The sequence below is a fragment of the Podarcis melisellensis genome (assembly GCF_964234715.1).
Source record: "Podarcis melisellensis genome assembly, chromosome: 15".
NCBI classification, from domain to species: domain Eukaryota; kingdom Metazoa; phylum Chordata; class Lepidosauria; order Squamata; family Lacertidae; genus Podarcis; species Podarcis melisellensis.
Window position 1 is genome coordinate 42,418,726 of NC_138532.1, and position 18,177 is coordinate 42,436,902.

At 49.9% G+C, this 18,177-nt stretch overlaps 1 protein-coding gene across 3 annotated transcripts in view; it reads right to left on the reverse strand.

Annotated features, from left to right (window-relative positions):
- Positions 1–18,177, reverse strand: part of SPECC1 (sperm antigen with calponin homology and coiled-coil domains 1) — a 102,733-nt gene that overhangs the window by 60,928 nt on the left and 23,628 nt on the right. For 2 of the 3 annotated variants that reach the window (XM_081890257.1, XM_081890256.1), the window contains exon 4: positions 17,299–17,434. In XM_081890257.1, coding sequence (XP_081746383.1) covers positions 17,299–17,434 — 136 coding nt within the window. Of the gene's footprint in view, positions 1–9,143; positions 9,350–17,298; positions 17,435–18,177 lie in introns of those variants that run through there. The other variant, XM_081890258.1, reaches the window with a different exon arrangement.

Here is an 18,177-nt window from a genome sequence, read left to right on the forward strand (position 1 = left end):
ATGGATGTTAGCAAGCCTGGAACAGGAACTCGCACAGAGAGGCAACAGGCCAACTCCTCCGAAGGCAAGAAGTTCTTAAAGAATGCATTGAACCGCTGATAACAGAGGATAGGTTGGTGGCCTTGGGGGGGGGGTGGCCCCTGCCTGGATGTATGGAATTCTTCCACAATGAACGGACATTCAGTCACAAGTGGGTGACTCTAAGGCGCTTCAGGATGGTTGCTGTCTGGGAGTTTGCACAACGATAGCCAATTGAATAGAATCATAGAGGGCCATCCACTTCAACCCGCTGGTAGGTTCTAGTATGTCCCCCCTGCAATGCAGGACTCTCAACTAAAGCACCCCTGACCATCCAACCTCTGCTTATACCGTGGTACCTCGGGTTGCATACGCTTCAGGTTACAGACTGCACTAACCCAGAAATAGTACCTCGGGTTAAGAACTTTGCTTCAGGATGAGAACAGAAATCATGCGGCAGCAGCAGGAGCCCCATTAGCTAAAGTGGTGCTTCAGGTTAAGAACAGTTTCAGGTTAAGAACAGACCTCCAGAATGAATTAAGTACTTAACCTGAGGTACCACTGTAAACCTCCAGGGAAGGAGCGACCACAAACTCCCGAAGGAGATCATCCCATGATTGAACAGCTCTTACTGTCAGAAAGTTCTTCCTGATGTTGAGTCAGAATCTCCTTTCTTGCAACTTGAAGCCAACTTGAAGCCATGTGTTCAAGTCCTACCCTCCAGAGGAGGAGAAACCCAGCTTGCTTATCAAATAGTCAACATCATCTCATCTCCCTGCAAACAAATCTTTATTTTCATTTACTACTACAGTGGTACCTTGGGTTAAGAACTTAATTCGTTCTGGAGGTCCGTTCTTAACCTGAAACTGTTCTTAACCTGAGGTACCACTTTAGCTAATGAGGCCTTTCACTGCCACTGTGACACCGCTGCGAGATTTCTGTTCACATCCTGAAACAAAGTTCTTAACCCAAGGTACCATTTCTGGGTTAGCGGAGTCTGTAACCTGAAGCATCTGTAACCTGAGGTACCACTGTACACTTGAATCCCCGCCTTTTTCTCCAAGGAGCTCAAGGTGGCCTGCACGGTTCTCCCTCTCCTCATTCAATGCCCCACAACAACCCTGCGGGGATTTGAACCCTGGTCTCCCAGGTCCTAGTCCAGCACTCTACCCACTATACCACACTGCCCCTCTTTCAGTAGCTCTTGATCTCTCTCTGCTTCACCATCAACACCCAGGTGGATTTAAAAGAACCTAGTAGTATATCTGCTCGCGGAACTGCCTGAGGGGGAAAGTGTGCTTTAACTTTTAATAATAATAATAAAGGCAACGGTTGGGCAGGAAACGTTAGGCTGAGGCCAGACACAACAGCCGTGGTGGTTTGCGGCTGAGCCATCCTGGTATGGGGAAAAGGGTTTGTTCTGGCATGTGGACCTCCTGCCTCCTACGAGTCACAACCTTGTAAATTCCATTCTCAGACCTCCTCCTCCTTCGCAATCTTTTAGATTAAGCAGAAACAATGGAGAAGCTCTGGGGGTGGGAAGAAGAGTCCTGTTATCAGATGCCCGGGGTCACTGTGTCTCTGCCCTTGCTCCCAGCAATGTCACAGAATCACAGAACTGCAAGACTTTCCAAGGGCCATCTAGCTCCATCCCTTGCAATGCAGGAATCTCAACTTAAGCATCCATGGCAGATGGCCATCCAACCTCCGCTTAAAAATCTCCAAGGAAGGAAAGTCCACTGCCTTCTGAGAGAGTCTGCTCCACCATCAAACAGCCCTTAACTGTCGGAAACTTTTTCTGAATGGTTAGTCGGAATCTCCTTTCTTGCAACTTGAAGCTATTGGTTCGAGTCCTACCCTCCAGAGCAGGAGAAAACATCCTCCATGTAACAGCCCTTCAGATACGTTTCCGAGCACAATTCAAAGTGTTGGTGCTGACCTTTAAAGCCCCAAATGGCCTCGGTCCAGTATACCTGAAGGAGCGTCTCCACCCCCATTGTTCTGCCCGGATGCTGAGGTCCAGTGCCAAGGGCCTTCTGGCGCTTCCCTCACTGCGAGAAGCAAGTGAGGGCAAGTTACAGGGAACCAGGCAGAGGGCCTTCTCGGTAGTGGCACCCACCCTGTGGAACTCCCTCCCACCAGATGTCAAAGAGAACAACAACTACCAGACCTTTAGAAGACATCTGAAGGCAGCCCTGTTTAGGGAAGCTTTTAATGTTTAACAGACCACTGTATTTTAATATTTTATTGGATTATGTGGAAACCCAGCCAGATGGGTGGGGTATAAATAAATTATTAAATTATTATTATTATTATTATTATTATTATTATTATTATTATTATTATTATTATTATGGCTCTCCTGTCTCTTCTCAGTCTCCTCTTTTCCGTGCTAAACAACCCCAGCTCCCTCAACCATTCCTCATCAGGCTTGGTTTCCAGACCCTTGATCATCTTGGTCGCCCTCCTCTGCACAGCTTGTCGACATCCTTTTTAAACTGTGGTGCCCAGAACTGGACAAACGTCCATTGCCTCCCGCCCCACTCTTTCCCTGTTGCATCCCGTCTGGTCTTGATAATGGACCTCCTGGCACCAAATCTCCCCTCCATGGCTCACGCCCCGAGCATTTGAAGGAGAGTTTCCTTCCATGTCTGCCAACCTAGATGGCCTTCAGATCTGCAGAAGGCGCAAGAGATCTGCTCTGTCTGTCTCACCCGAGATGCATGTAAATTTTAACTTTCGTAGAGTAGTCTAGTTTCTACTCTACTAGCCTACTACTAGATTGCACTCGCCCGCCCCTCTCCACCCTCCGTCCAGCCAAGCGAAGAGGCAGGGTCAGAGTTCAAGGGCCCAATCCCAGCCAGGCAAAGACACTCAAGGAGGCTGTGAAGCAGCGCTGGTGGGGGCAGGGAAGCCTGCCAGAGAGAGAGAGGGTCTGGCCCCCAGGCGTGAGGCTCCCTCACCCCTGCTATACGGATTAAAAGCAGCACCTTGAATTGGGTCTGGAAACAGAGATGTGGAGCAAAGTGGCAATTATTCTGAGCAGACTCTCCTCTCTCAGGGTTTCAACACCCGAATTCTTCTTGGGTTACCGAGCAGAGAATTTTGGAGGCCAGGGCAGTGTGGAGTCATACCCTATTAAAATGTCCTTAGATGGGTGGCCTTCCTCACGGCTCTGCCAGCGTTCTCTGGGGCCAGGAATAGAAAGGAATCTCCCCCTTGCCCTGCCTGGCTAGATAAGGCTGGTGAGGGGGCACTGGAGTGGCCAGTTTCCCTTCTCTTCTCCTCTCCCTTCTCTTCTCCTCTCCCTTCACCACCCCTCTGGCAACACGCAGCTTGGCTGGCTTACAAGAGCCGCCTGAGAACGGAAGAAGGGCCTGGCTCCTGAATCAGGCCCAAAGGGGTCCCATCTAGTCCGGTCCTTGCAGTCACCACCAGATGCCCCCAAGGGAGGCCTGAGGACCTGAGCGCAACAACAATTCTCCCCACTTGCAATCCCCAGCAACTAGGATTCTGACGCATTGCTGCTGCCGGCCGGTTTCTCTTGCATTCACTAGTTGGAGATAAATAAAGCAGCAACACTGTTCTACATTGCAGGGCTTTCAGGAGGGTTGTTGGCTGAGAGAGGATGTACGAAACAAGCTTCGGACACACAAGAACGCTTTGCTTTTCCAAAAAAGAAACGTGTTTGCACTAGGCTTGCTTTGCAGGCAAAGCACTCTGCACATGCCCTGAGGCCTGAGTTTCAGCACTGGGGTGGAAGATTCTGGGGGAGGGGGAGTAAATCAGATTAAGTTTCTTTTGTAGACCCAGACTAACAGCTCCTGACTCACAGAGAACAGGAGGGCCTGGATATGGTAGTCACATCCTGTTGTAAACCAGCATGTGAACTTTCCTTAAAGTTCTTGCCAGGCAGAGGTGGCTCATCAGACCCAGAGTGGAGAATCCCAGCCTACAGAGACAAGATCTTTTGTTGGGAGATAAGATTTCCCCATCTCCAAAAAAACCAAAAAAACAAGGAAGGTGATGCAGAACTGGGAAAGTTAGATAAAGGCATGGAAATGCAGGTCAAGGGGCTGGAGCAGTTTTGCCCAAGTATTTGAAGCTTTCTTATAAGGTGAGGGGAAGAGAGGGAGAGATGTTGGCAGAAAAAGTCACACAATGCTAAACCATGGTTTGTTTAACAAGCCACAGGTTGTCCCACAGACGCTCCAGCAAACTGTGGCTTGTTTCTCCAAGGTTTGTTTTGTCTTTTCTGCTGCTCCTGCCTCCTGTCTTTCTTGCATAGTGAGCCTCTGGGTTGGATCAAAAAACACCATTGTTAGGGACAGACGCAAGATTTGCACACCAAGGAATAGTTAAAACAAACCAAGGTTTCCGATTGTGGGTTTATTGGCAGCAAAGAAACCACAGGTAAGTTGCTGGACAAGATACTAATAATAATGATGATGATGATTTAACAACAACAAATTGTTTCCCCAGCCATTCTGGGTGGCTTCCTACAAAATATTGAAAACACAATAAAACATCGCACATTAAAAACTTCCATAAACAGGGCTGCCTTCAAATGTCTTTTTATGTCCACGCTATGCCAATTAATATAATCCTTTCCAGTAGAAAGCCACAAATAAAATAGATTGAATCTTTTTTAAAAGGGGGAGCGATATCAAAATGAGGTATACACAGAGTAGGCCCATCAAAAACAAAGGAATCATAGGAGATGGAAGGGACCATGAGGATCATCTAGTCCAACCCCCTGCACCAGAGTTAAGTCATCGTCCCAAATCTCCTGAGTAAGGAAACAACTTCTTCATACAAGTACGGAATATGCTGACCCCGGTGGAGAAGGTTGCTAGCTGAGATCATTTCTGTTAAGGGTTTGGCAAATTCATGGCGCAGAGGCCTACTGGAGGCAACAACAGGTAACAATGGAACCTGCATGTGCAGAGCTTGTCTACCTTTGTAATACAGTGGTACCTCTGGTTAAGTACTTAATTCGTTCCGGAGGTCCGTACTTAACCTGAAACTGTTCTTAACCTGAAGCACCACTTTAGCTAATGGGGCCTCCTGCTGCTGTTGTGCCGCCGGAGCACAATTTCTGTTCTCATCCTGAAGCATAGTTCTTAACCTGAAGCACTATTTCTGGGTTAGCAGAGTATGTAACCTGAAGCGTATGTAACCTGAAACATACGTAACCCAAGGTACCACTGTATCAGCCATTTTGGGCAGAGAGAGACAGAGACAGACACACACAGAGAGAGCTGCCCAGAGAGATGATTCCAGCAAAAAGATGCTTAAATTGGGCTTTTGACATGTCCTCAGAGAAAACCACTTGGCACCAGAACACGGGGCTAAAATAATCATCTCCCATCTCTTCCCTGAATAGTCTAAACAGGAGCCCCACCTTCCCTCGGTGGTAAACACCTGAATTCCCTGGACCAGCAGAACTCGTAGCAGGTATGTTCCGAGACAAGGGTGTGGGGCAGGCGCACCACGCATCATTTGCGTCCTAGAATGGCCCTGGGGCAGCTTCCCCTCTGGCGAACATCTGCTCACACATTTCCAGACACCACAACATCCCCAAACAAAACCCAGAGTATTTGGCCTCCTCCCTCAGCCATGAGCCGGCAGTGCTTGTGCTCGCCGTTTCAGTAACACCCCCTCCATCCCTGATGTTTGCTCTTTTTCATTATGAGTTGGCAGTGCAGGAGGAGCTGCCTTCATCGGGTGCTTGGTCCTTCTAGCTCAGTGTTGCCTGCACTGACTGGCAGCAGCTCTCCAGGGTTTCAAGCAGGGAGGTATGGTTCCCAGAGTTCCCTAGAAGAGGGATTAGCTTGAAGCGCTCTGGGAATTGTAGCTCGGGGAGGGGAATATGAGGCCTCTCAGCAACTCCTTAACAAACTACAGTTCCCAGGATTCTTTGCGGGGGAGCCATGATTGTTTAATGTGGTATAGTGGTTTAAATGTTACTTTTAGAGGGCAGAAATCGAGGGCTTGCAGCCAGCAGAGGAAGGTTTCTGTTGGGTGGCGAGGAAGGAAGGCTGAGGCCATGAGATGCAAAGGGGAGGATGAGGTTGCAGACAAAAAAAACAACAATATGGCAAAAGCCCAGTATGTTTCCCCCCAGTTTCTTCCCCCAAAATTGCCAGCTGCATCACAATCAGCAGAGATGTTTTGCAGCAGCAGCAAAAGCAACAAGCGGTTCTACAAGTGGATCAGGGAGGGCCAGGACTGGCATTTGCTGTGCCCTTTCCTAGCGAAAAGGGCACACCAGCACTACCCTTGCAGAGATTCCCAGGGGTGGGGGAGAGGCGCAGCCACACTGTTGCGGAGAAAGGAGAAGAACCAACTGTTTTATGGCATCAGCTTTTGCGGGACTACGGTCTAGTTCATAAGAGGCAGAGGAACCATGGTGAGCACATTCCGGTTTCTCTTGGATCAAGGGTTGCAGGAGAGGGCTCAGGGGTTATCTTTCCTAAAATTCTGGGACCGGGCACTGCTGTCTTTACGTGGAGCAGTGGGGAAGAATACAGCGGTACCTCGGTTTATGAACTTAATCCGTTCCAGAAGTCTGTTCTTAAACCAAAGCGTTCTTAAACCAAGGTGTGCTTTCCCATAGCGGCGGGGGACTCAATTTACAAATGGAACACACTCAACAGGAAGCGGAACATGTTCTGCTTCCAAGGCAAAGTTCACAAACCAAAAACACCTACTCCCAGGTTTGCAGCATTCTTAATCCAAGTTGTTCATAAAACAAGCTGTTCTTAAACCAAGGCACCACTGTATATCATTTTATTCTTAAAAAGAAGTTGCTTTCAGGTACGTCAGAAGAGGTTAGATAAATGTAAAGGGACCCCCGACCATTAGGTCCAGTCGTGAACGACTCTGGGGTTGCGGCGCTCATCTTGCTTTACTGGCCGAAGGAGCCGGCGTACAGCTTCCAGGTCATGTGGCCAGCATGACTAAGCCGCTTCTGGTGAACCAGAGCAGCGCACAGAAACGCCGTTTACCTTCCTGCCGGAGCAGTACCTATTGATCTACTTGCACTTTGACGTGCTTTTGAACTGCTAGGTTGGCAGGAGCAAGGACCGAGCAATGGGAGCTCACCCCATCGTGGGGATTCGAACCACCGACCTTCGGATCAGCAAGTCCTAGGCGCTGTGGGTGGCCCACAGCGCCACCCGCGTCCCTCAGAAGAGGTTAGCCACGGCAAAATCTCTTACTACCAGGAACGAAAGGAACTATCTTGTACTAAGACCCTCGAGTCCATCTGTTGACACTGACTGGCAGCATCTCTTAAGGGCTACAGGCAGGGGACCTTCCCACCTAACCGTACCTGAGAGGCCGAAGTCTGACCTTGTGGTGCTGGGGCTTGAACCAGGGGACCTCCTACAAATGTCCTAGTGCCAGACGAGAGCCCTCTTAATATTGGTTTGGCTACTGATTGGTTTGGCTACACAGCAGCCCATCCAGTTTACAACAAAATATCAGATGTAAGTTAAATAACAAAAAGGACGCATTCCTCCGAAACACACCAAAAACTACCCCACCCCCTGTAAAAAGCAGTTTGCAGGAAAAATAAAAGAAGTTTAAATCACACTTCAAAAGCCTGAGCAGTAAGGTTTTCGACAAGTCCTCTAAAAGACCAGCATCAAATAAATTGAAACCCAGAAGGGGTCTGGGGTGGGGGAAGACTCCCCCAGGGAAGCTTAGCTACAAGACAAAATGTTTGCATTACAGCAGGGCAAGGCCGTCCGTCCCCCCCATCTTATGCCCACCCCCATGCCCCACAAGAAGTCCTCTAATAATCTCTAGGGGCCCCTGTCTCTATAAGACAAACCCACCAGCGGCTGAGCGCCCCCCTCAAAATCGAACAAGATGTGTGAAACAGGCAAGAGAGGCATGCTGCTTTCTGAATCATTTTGGCCAGCCTTGCAGACAGACACACATCAATTGGGGATTGGCTTTTCAGTGGACCCACAAAGGAGGAGAAGGAGCACACACTCCTTTATTTCTCCACGAGCTCCCCCAACCCCAATTCCCTGTTTAACATGCATAGCGATGCACTTCCAAGAGGACAATGGGGGGGGGGAGGAGAGGAGGGGAGAGATTCTCACAAAAGACATAGCTGCTCTGAGAGGCCTGGTAACCGTTCCCTAGGGTGCGCCACCACTGCCGAAAAGCTGGATGCCACAGCTGGTGATTGTCTCCCCCATAAAAAAAAAACAGCACACAATTCCCAGGGACCTTGCAGAATCCTGGGAGAGACGTCCCCCCGGCCCCCAACATCCCAGCACAATTTGACACCCCCCCCCATTTGTGTGTTTACAGACACTCCTGGCTCTGAACCCAATTTCAAACTCTCTGTTCTTCCTTGGGACACCCTCAGTTTTTGCCACATGCCCGTTCCTCTGCCCCCCTCTCTTTCGGGAGATGTCCCGGAATGTGCACAGCCAAAACTGGGGGGGGGGGCCTTAACTCCTGGGGGAACCTCCGTTTGTTGTTATGACACCGCCCAAACACCCAAGCTTCTCCTACAAAGAGGACCCCTCGACTGGTGAACTGATGCTAAGACTCGTTCATCATCTCAAAGTTCGCCATTCATAATTATACAGAATCACAGAATTGGAAGGGGGCCGCAGGGTCATCCAGTCCAACCCCTTACAACGCGACACAGACACACATATTTCTAAAAGCACTTTTATATATACACACAGTTTGCCCCCCCCCAGGTCAAGAGCCCCAGTAGCTCCTCCTGTTCCTTTAGAGCAGAGACTCCCCACTCCTGATCCTAAAGAGAGTTCCCTCTAACCGTTTCTCATGCGCAAATGTTACCTGCCTCGTTTGCGTTATCATAGTGCTTAGAAAGCGATTCAACAAAACGAAACGAATTCTGCAAATGAATAGAAATCCACGCCGCTGCATTAACACCCGTCCCCCCCCCCACACCCACCTGAGAGAAAAGGCCAGCCCCGGCGAGCCAGGATGCAGCCCCGCGCCTCTTTTCCTGGTTGGCACGTGCCTGGCGGGCGCCCCCCCCCAGCCCCACCTGCGAGAGACCCCCTGCGCCCCCCGGCATCTCCCCTCCCTCGCTTCCCGCCCCCACTTTCCCGCGGCTAACCGACCTGGCTCCACTTCCTCGGGTCTCCCCGGCTGGTTGCCCATCTCGTCCGGCTCGCTAAGGCCCCCTCGGCCGCTTCATGGGACCAGGTGGGCGGGGAGGGCGGCGGCAGCTCTCCCCTGCGAGCGCCGGCAGAAAGGCAGCGGCTCGCTCGGGCTCGGCGGAGGCATTGTGCGCCGGGCCAGCCCGCCCTCGCTCGCTCTCTCTTGCGCGCGCGCCGCTCCAAGACCCGGAGGCCGCTGCTGGCCGGGGCACCGCGGCGGATCGCTCCCGGCAGCGGCAGCGAGCCAAGAGCCGCCGAGGTGACTCACGGCCGGGGATGGGAGGCCACGCAGCGGCGGCGGGAGAGCATTGCAAGCCGAGGAGGGGGAGGGAGGCGAGGGCGCCTCCGAGAGCGAGGGGAGCGCAGCGCGCAAGGCGGCGTGGCTAGAGCGCATTTGGAGAAGGAGGGGCTCTGCCCCGAGGAGCTTGCAGTCTCGCCCCAAATTTGAACAGCGCAGCTGGAAGGGACCCCGAGGGCCATCTGCAATGCAGGAATAATGCAGCTGTCCCTTACGGGCATCGAACCTGCAACCTTGGCGTTATCAGCACCACGATCCAACCAGCTGATGGCGATTCCGACAGTTTATAGGAAACATCATTATTTATTGTTTCCATCATCATTGCCATAGCAGGGGCGCAATGGATCAGTGCATGCAGCTGTTTGTTAGCCAGAAGGTTGGTGGTTGAATCCCACGCAGGGATGGCTGTGGGCAGGATGATGACCCACATGGTCCCTTCCAACTCTTTGATACTAAAGTAAAGGTAAAGGGACCCCTGACCATTAGGTCCAGTCGTGACAGACTCTGGGGTTGTGGCGCTCATCTGGCTTTATTGACCGAGGGAGCTGGCGTACAGCTTCCGGGTCATGTGGCCAGCATGACTAAGCCGCTTCTGGTGAACCAGAGCAGCACATGGGAACACCGTTTACCTTCCCGCCGGAGCGGTACCTATTTATCTACTTGCACTTTGATGTGCTTTCAAACTGCTAGGTGAGCAGGAGCAGGAACCGAGCAACGGGAGCTCACCTCATCACGGGGATTCAAACCGCCGACCTTCTGATCAGCAAGTCCTAGGCTCTGTGGTTTAACCCACAGCACCACCCTTCTTTGATACTAGTCACCTTCTAAACCACCATCCCCCAGGGAATCCACCACCAATATCTTCTCGCAAAAGTAAAGAAGGATTTCAGTCCACTTGGCTCTAAATAGGGTTAAATGGGAGCATATTGCGAGACAGAGCCTAGCTCAGCGCAGTTTTTGCAGTGACTTACAGTGACTCTCTGTAATTTCAGACAAGGCCTTTCTGAAGATACTAGGGACTGAACCTGCGATGTTCTGCATGCAAAGCAGCTGCTCTGCAACAGAGTGCTGGTCCCTATCATAAACTATTTGGCTGTCAAACAAGAAAACCTAAACAGAGCCTCCAGGTCCAGTAGCAGTGTACCTCTGAATACCAGGTGCCTGGGAGCAGCAGCTCAGGGAACAGAGCTGTGGCTTCTGTGCCTTGCTTGTGGGATTTCCCAAAGGCACCTGGTGGGTCTCTATCATGGGTGAACCAGATGCTGGCCAAGACAGCCTCGAAAGCCAGAGTCCCTCTCTCCTGAAATGTAAGCCATGGGGAAATTCCACTCTCTGCTCCCCACGGCCTGCAAATCACCCAACATGGCTAGAAAATGAAAACTGCTCTTTCATTCCCAGTTTATGTCCCCAAGTAGAGCATGTCTTTTGGGGGGGGGCACAACACTCCTCCCTGTGCCCTGCTTGTATCTCAGGAAGGGAGAATGAGGAGGCCATCTGGCTGATCCTAAAGACCCAGGTCCCTCTTCTTCCTCCTCCTCGACCTGCTTTGATGTGAGGGATTGCAGAGAAACAGAGCCTGTTGATCCCTGATGGATGGTGGGGCAGGAGCGGGTAAGGCCTCCCTCCTAAAAAAAGCGAGGGGGTCTGACAAGGCCTGGCCTTCAAAGGGGATCTCACTTCTTGCCTGGGGCCTAATTGGAGCCTGTTCACATTTTACAGGGGGATTGAAATGCTAATTAAATTGGATGCCAATGGATCCAGGTTTTGCTGCTGGCATTTCATTAATATATCTGCTTTGTGTTTTCTAAAGTGGCTTGCCTGCCTGCCTGTTCCCTATAGGTTCCTGAGGAGGTGGGGGTCCTCGTCCAAAGTGCCGTTCTGAAACATGACTTTGGCGCGACTTCCTCCGATATTTAGTGGGACAGATCCAAATTCACAAACGACACTGTCCATTTTAAACTCTCTTCCTGGGCAATGCCAGGCACACACACACACACAGAAGGGGTATGCTATGAAAGAGTGATGGAAAGACAGACCAACACCAAGATTTCTCTCTTGGGGTGGGGGGATCTGATGCCATTCACATTTAAAGGCACACCTACCACATTTGCACTTTCTGAAAGGATACACAAACTGAAACGAATTTGCACTTCTCCAAATTTTGCAGTGCAGTTTTCCAGCCAAATAATGTGTAGAAAAGTGCCTATATGAGTGGAACAACAACAACTACTACCCACCATTCCCCAGCAGGTCACAGGGCAGGTTTGCAGAGATTAAAATTCTGAGTTAAAAACAGTTAAAACAGTTGCGGGAACAGGGAGAGCCCTGCAAACACGAATCTTGGGTGTCCCAAAATAACGTAAAAAAATGCATTATATTAGGGGAAACTGCTTTCAAAAAAAAAAAAGTGCACATGAGGAGAAATTGACACTAGAACCTTGATTAATCTCCATGAGGACATTTTTTTTTAAATCGCACACTTGATGTGGGAATATGGAGAACGAAGAACAGAGAGAAGCCATAACCGAGCATATTCATCCACCTCCTGCTCTTGATCAACTGCGAAAGGCTGAAAGCAAGAGTTATTTTATTTCCTTTTAAGTTATTGCTGGTGTGTGTGTGTGTGTGTGTTTGTGGTGCAGGAAACGGCAAGGTTGAATCCTCCCTGGGGCACCAGCCTTGCCTGCGTCTGCAGGAGAGTGACCTTGACGGCTGCGTTCTGATCCCGGTGTCCCAGACTGTAAATAATCCTCCAGTTTGGGAGGCAGGGGGGCAAAAGAATCCTGGGGGGAATTAAGGCTGCTGCCTCCCCCCACCCCCAGCTCTGCTAACTGGGACCCCTCAACTTGCTCTGGGGTCTCAAGCACTGGAAAACAATGGCATCTCAAAAAAGGAAATTGTTTATGTATTGGTTAGAGTGCTGTGCTAGGGCCTGGGAGACAAGGACTCAGCCAGGAAGCTCTTGCTCACCTTGGGCTGTCTCTCAGCCTGACCTACCTCACAGGGTTGTTGTGGGGATAAAATGGAGAGGGTTTGAATGCCCCCTCGAGTTCCTTGGACAAATGGCAGGATAAAAATGCAATTTGTTGTTTTCAATAATATAAGGAATATTTGAACATTTATCACCAGTAATCACCATCACCATCATTATTTATTAAATTTCTACACTACCCTTCATCTGTAGATCTCAGGGCAGTTCACAGCATAATTATATCACACCCCTTCCTTCAAGGAGCTCAGGGTGTTTGGCAAAGGCTCTTCGTATCTTCTTAGGCTCTTAATGGGAAACCTACAAGTGGAACAACTATCCACAAAAGCGTCACTCCCTCCGGCCATGGAGGCAGAGTATAGATACAGTGGCTGGTAGCCATCGATATATACTTCTGTTGATGGAACCTAGAATAGCATTAGCTTTTTTTTGCTGCTGCATCACGCTGTTAACATGAGTCAACAGAGGATGCAGCAGTAAAAAAAAGCTAATTCCATTCTAGGCTGCATCCACAGAAGCCTAATGTCAAGACCAAGGGAAGTCATAAAAAGGTTAAGGTAAAGGACCCCTGACAGTTAAGTCCAGTCGCATACGACTCTGGGGTTTCAGCGCTCGTCTCGCTTTACAGGCCGAGGGAGCCGACGTTTGTCCGCAGACAGTTTTTCAGGGTCATGTGGCCAGCATGACTGAGCCGGTTCTGGCGAAACCAGAGCAGAGCATGGAAACTCCATTTACCTTCCCGCCAGAGCGGTACCTATTTATCTACTTGAATTTGACATGCTTTCAAACTGCTAGGTTGGCAGGAGCAGGGACCGAGCAACGGGAGCTCACCCCGTTGCAGGGATTCGAACCGCTGACCTTCCGATCGGCAAGCCCAAGAGGCTCAGTGGTTTAGACCACAGCGCCACCTGCATCCATAGGGAAGTCATAGTCCCACTCTATTCTGCCTTAGCCATCCTGTGTCCAGTTCTGGGTGCCACAATTTAAGGATGTTGACAAGCTGGAATGTGTGCAGAACCCGAGGGCAACCAAGATGACCAAGGGTCTGGAAACCAAGCCTTATGAGGAACGGTTGAGGGAACTGGATATGTTTACCCTTGAAAAGCGGAAATTGAGAGAAGATACAATAGCCATCTTCAAATAACTGAAGGACTGTGACATGGAAGATGGAGCAAGATTCCTGCATTGCAGGGGGTAGAAGTGAATGACCATTGGGGTCCCTTCCACCTCTATGACTATGACTCCTCCTGCATGAATTTGTCCAATACTCTTTTAAAAGCATCAAAGGAAAAGCCAGGCATAGATAATAAATAAATACATAAACCAGTCAGCTAGGTTTGCAGAGGAGGCAGGGTTTTGGTGGCCCACCTGGCCCGACTGCAGGCACCCCTGATCTGAGACTTGCGGCTCTTGGGACAATGGGCAGCGGTGCTGAACTGGGGTTTTTGGGAAGCGGCAGCATGTTTTCCGCCCCACTCCAAGGGCTGTTTCACCCTCACTTCCCTTTGCAAAAAAACCCACAAAAAAACATTTCAGCAAACATCTGAGGAAGCTGCAAGCTAACTGAGCGGTCAGGTCTTAAAACTGCTTAACAAGCATGCCAGTAAAAAAACACACAACACTCACAAAACCTTGCACATATTTCGAAGTTAAGCTTTGAAGCTTCGGCATAAAATATTTACACCACATCAGAGGGTGGTTCAAAGAGTCTCCCCCACATTAAAATAAATAAATAAGGATTTCAAATCGAGTTATTGGGTAGGTTTATGCAGCATTAGTACAGGATGCTAAAATTAAAATATGGCATTTTTATTTTTTTTAAAAAAATTGTTGTTTACTAAATATTGCAGTCATGCTAAATTGGATGAGGGTTGCTTTCACACAGCCTCCTGCTTCCTCTGCAGAAGCTTGGGACTACAGCGCTCATGAGTCTGAAGCATCTGGAGAGGGCGCCAGGTTGCAGAAGACTGGTTTCGGTTATCAGAGAAAGGAATTGGGTTTGCTGGAAAACCCAGCATTGCTAGTGTGATCTCAGGCCTCACCTTGAGGCAAGTAACGGAAATACGGCCACCCAAGATCGCCTGTTCCTATTGGGCAGGCAGTATGGCACCTCCGGATTGGCCAGTCCTGGTATAAAGGCAAGGATGCTGACTTCCCTGACTTTTGCTCACTCGGAAGGTCCTGAGAGTTGCCCACAAAAGGTGCTACTGAGCCCGGATTCCACTGGGGCCCTGTTGGCACGACAGAAAGAAAGTACGGAGATGCCCATTTATGCCAAGCTGTATTAAAACAGCAACACCACTCAGTCCGTCTCTCTCCCTGCAAACATACAGGGAGGCGGTTTGTTTATTCTGCCAAGGCTGCTTTGCCAGAAAGCCTGTTTGTTTGCTGCCAGAGCCTTGGCCCTACCAGGCTAGTCAGCCAGCCTCCTAGGGAACAGGCACCGGCTCCTCAGACACAAACGCTGGGTTAGTGGGTGAGACATGTCTGGACTGCAAGACCAGCGCTCAAAGCTTTCTAGGAGACAGCACAGAACCCCCCCCCCCAACGCACACACTCACATGCTTGAAATGTGAAGTTTGTGGCAAGGCACCACAGAGCCTAGGGCTTGCTGATCAGAAGGTCGGTGGTTCAAATCCCCGTGACGGAGTGAGCTCCCATTGTTTGGTCCCAGCTCCTGCCCACCTAGCAGTTCGAAAGCACGTCAAAGTGCAAGTAGATAAATAGGTACTACTCCAGTGGGAAGGTAAACGGTGTTTCTGTGCGCTGCTCTGGCTCGCCAGAAGCGGCTTACTCATGCTGGCCACATGACCCGGAAGCTGCCTGGGGAAAAACGCCATCTACCTTGCCTTATAGAGCAAGATGAGCGCGCAACCCCAGAGTCGTCCGCGACTGGAAGCAATGGTCAGGGGTACCTTTACCTTTACCTTACCCGCTCCTAAGCCATACCGTTATGATGCACATTTCTCTCTCTCTCTCTCTCTCTCTCTCTCTCTCTCTCTCTCTCTCTCTCTGGACCATTTGTTGGAAGATTCAGGACAGAGAAAGGAAGCCCTTCTTCCCCCAGCACATAGTTCAACTGTGGAACTCACTGCCACAAGAGACAGTGGCAGCAGGGAGTACCAAAGTGCAGGGGCTGCCGCACTAAAAAGAACAATTCCTTACAAATGCCGCAGCTGCGCTGGTGCCAGTTCCGCAGAGCACAGCGGTCGACTGGGCACATATGGGATACATGTGTAAGGAGATCTTGCAGGTCATTGTGGCTTTAAAGCTTTCGCAAACTGGAGCCTGCTTCATTAGATGTGCGAGGTTTGCCCTCAGCTGATGACACTCCACGGCCATGCGAGAGCAGCAACCACGAATCGCAATGGTGTTTGACAGACTGATCTCAATTCCGGGTGTGGGACAAATGAGTGGGCAATTTTTGCTCCCATTTCTATCAGATTCTCCAAGAATTCTTACCTAAGACAACATTTGCAGCAAGGTTTTCACCTACAGTATTTGGGCTGACCGCTGGCGCCCTCCAGTGGTTAGACTGCATAAATAACGCGAGGGTGGGGAGCACAGGAAATTCTGCTAGCAGAGCCCCATTGAAGACAAACAAAAAATAAACTCCAAACGTCAATTCCTGCCGTCCTTCCCCGCTGACCAGTCTCCAGTGATAGGAAGTCCTAGGGTAGTTGTTCCACAACTTTTTGGGGGCACTGCCCACCCTTGTTTCTAGAAACTCACCCCCAGCGTCCCCTAGCCTATAGAAAGCATTATTCAGAGTTTGCATGACCCACTTGAGATAATAAAACAGTAAAATTCAAAACGGAAACAACTGATTGCACATTTATTCAAAATCCAATTTGAATTTAATTAATTCAACAAAACTGACACACCTGATCCAGCGATACCAGCTTTTTCAAAGCCTGGTAGTCATTTTTACCTCCCGAGACAGTTAATGGGTGTGTGTTTTTGGTGGAGGGAGGGAAGGGGTTAAGACATCCACTTACTTGTACATATGTATCTAACACATCATATGCCAGGCAAACACACAAAAGGCTGCTGGTGTTCAAAGCAGCATTAACCAGTCTCCCCCCACCAAAACAACAGGGCACACCCCCCCACACACAAAGCACCTTTAAGTCAGCTACAAAAACTCAGAATAATTTCTCCTTTCAACAGCTACCTTAGGGACATGGGCCTTACAGTGAGGCCACATTCACACCATGCATCTAAAGTGCCACTTTAAAGCAATCATGGCTTCCCCCCCAAATAATCCTGGGAGTTGTAGTTGGTTCCAGGTGCGGAGAGTTGTTTGGAGACCTCCCCACTTCCCTTACCACACAGCTACAATTCCCAGAGTTCCCTGGGAAGAGGGACTGGAGATGAAACCACTCTGGGAATTGTACCTTTGCGATGGGGGAACAGGGAGTCTCTGAACAGCTCTCCTCAGCCTTAATGAACTACAACTCCCAAGATTCTTTAGGGGAAGCCATGACCGATTAAAGTGGTATCGTAGCTCTTTAAACGTATGGCTTGTGCATGGTCTTGGCGCCCTGTGTGACTTCCCCCAACGAAACTTGGGAGCTGTAGTTTGTTAAGGGGAACCCTGACTCCCCAGGCGAGTTTCAACTGTCAGTCCTTCTTCACTGGGAATTGTAGTTCCAGGAGATAGTTGCTGGCAGCATTCTGTCGCACCCAGCCTTGGATCCCCCACATTCTCCCCATTAAATTCTCCCCCAGATGAGCTTATCGCTGCGATGAAAAGCGAGTCGCAAGAGGGTTGCCTTAGCTTTCTGGCTGGAGACCCCACGCCCAGCTTTCATCACCCCTTCCCCTACCTGAGGCAGGCCGCAGCCGGTTCTCAGCCAGTTCGGAAATGGCCCCCGTGGTGATGGTCTTCTTCAGCCGGGAGCCTCCTGAGGCTGCCATGACGCCTGGCTTTGTGAGCATGTCTTCACTGCTGGCTCTCTTCAGCTGCAAGAGAAGAGAGGGTCAGAGCGCTTTGGAGCCCAGATGGGAGGAAGAGGCATCAGCTTAGATTTCCCACACGCCCATCCCTGCAGGGCCTTCTTAGCTGTAGCCACCAGGCAGGGCTGGATTAGTGGTCCAGGGCCCGGTGGCACGGCCGGATTGAGGCCTTTAGAGACCCAGCCTTTGGGTGGGTGGGTGAGCCATGCCTGTTTAAAGTGGTATCAGAGTGCTTTAAATGGAGAGTGCAGATGCAGAACCTCCAAGTGCCCCTATTTTCCAGGGACAGTCCTGGATGTACAGAAGCCGACCCGGTTTCTGATTTGATCCAGGAATGTCCCACTTTTCCTTAGGACTTCCCTATTTTCATTTGAAGAATGTTGGATGGTATGGAGCCATGCGACCCCTGAGTGAAGGAGATAAGTACTGTAACTACGAAACTTTTAGAAGACATCTGAAAGCAGCCCTGTATGGGGAAGTTTTTTTAAAATGTTTAATGTTGATGTTTTATTGTGTTTTTATATATGTTGGAAGCCGCCCAGAGTGGAAGACCTATCCAGTCTGATGGGCAGATTATAACAATAATAGTAAGACATCTGAAAGCAGCCCTGTATGGGGAATTTTTTTATAATGTTTAATGTTTTATTATGTTTTTATATATGTTGGAAGTCGCCCAGAGTGGAAGGCCTACCCAATCAGATAGGCAGGGTACAATAATAATAGTAATAGTAATAATAATCAGTGGTTTG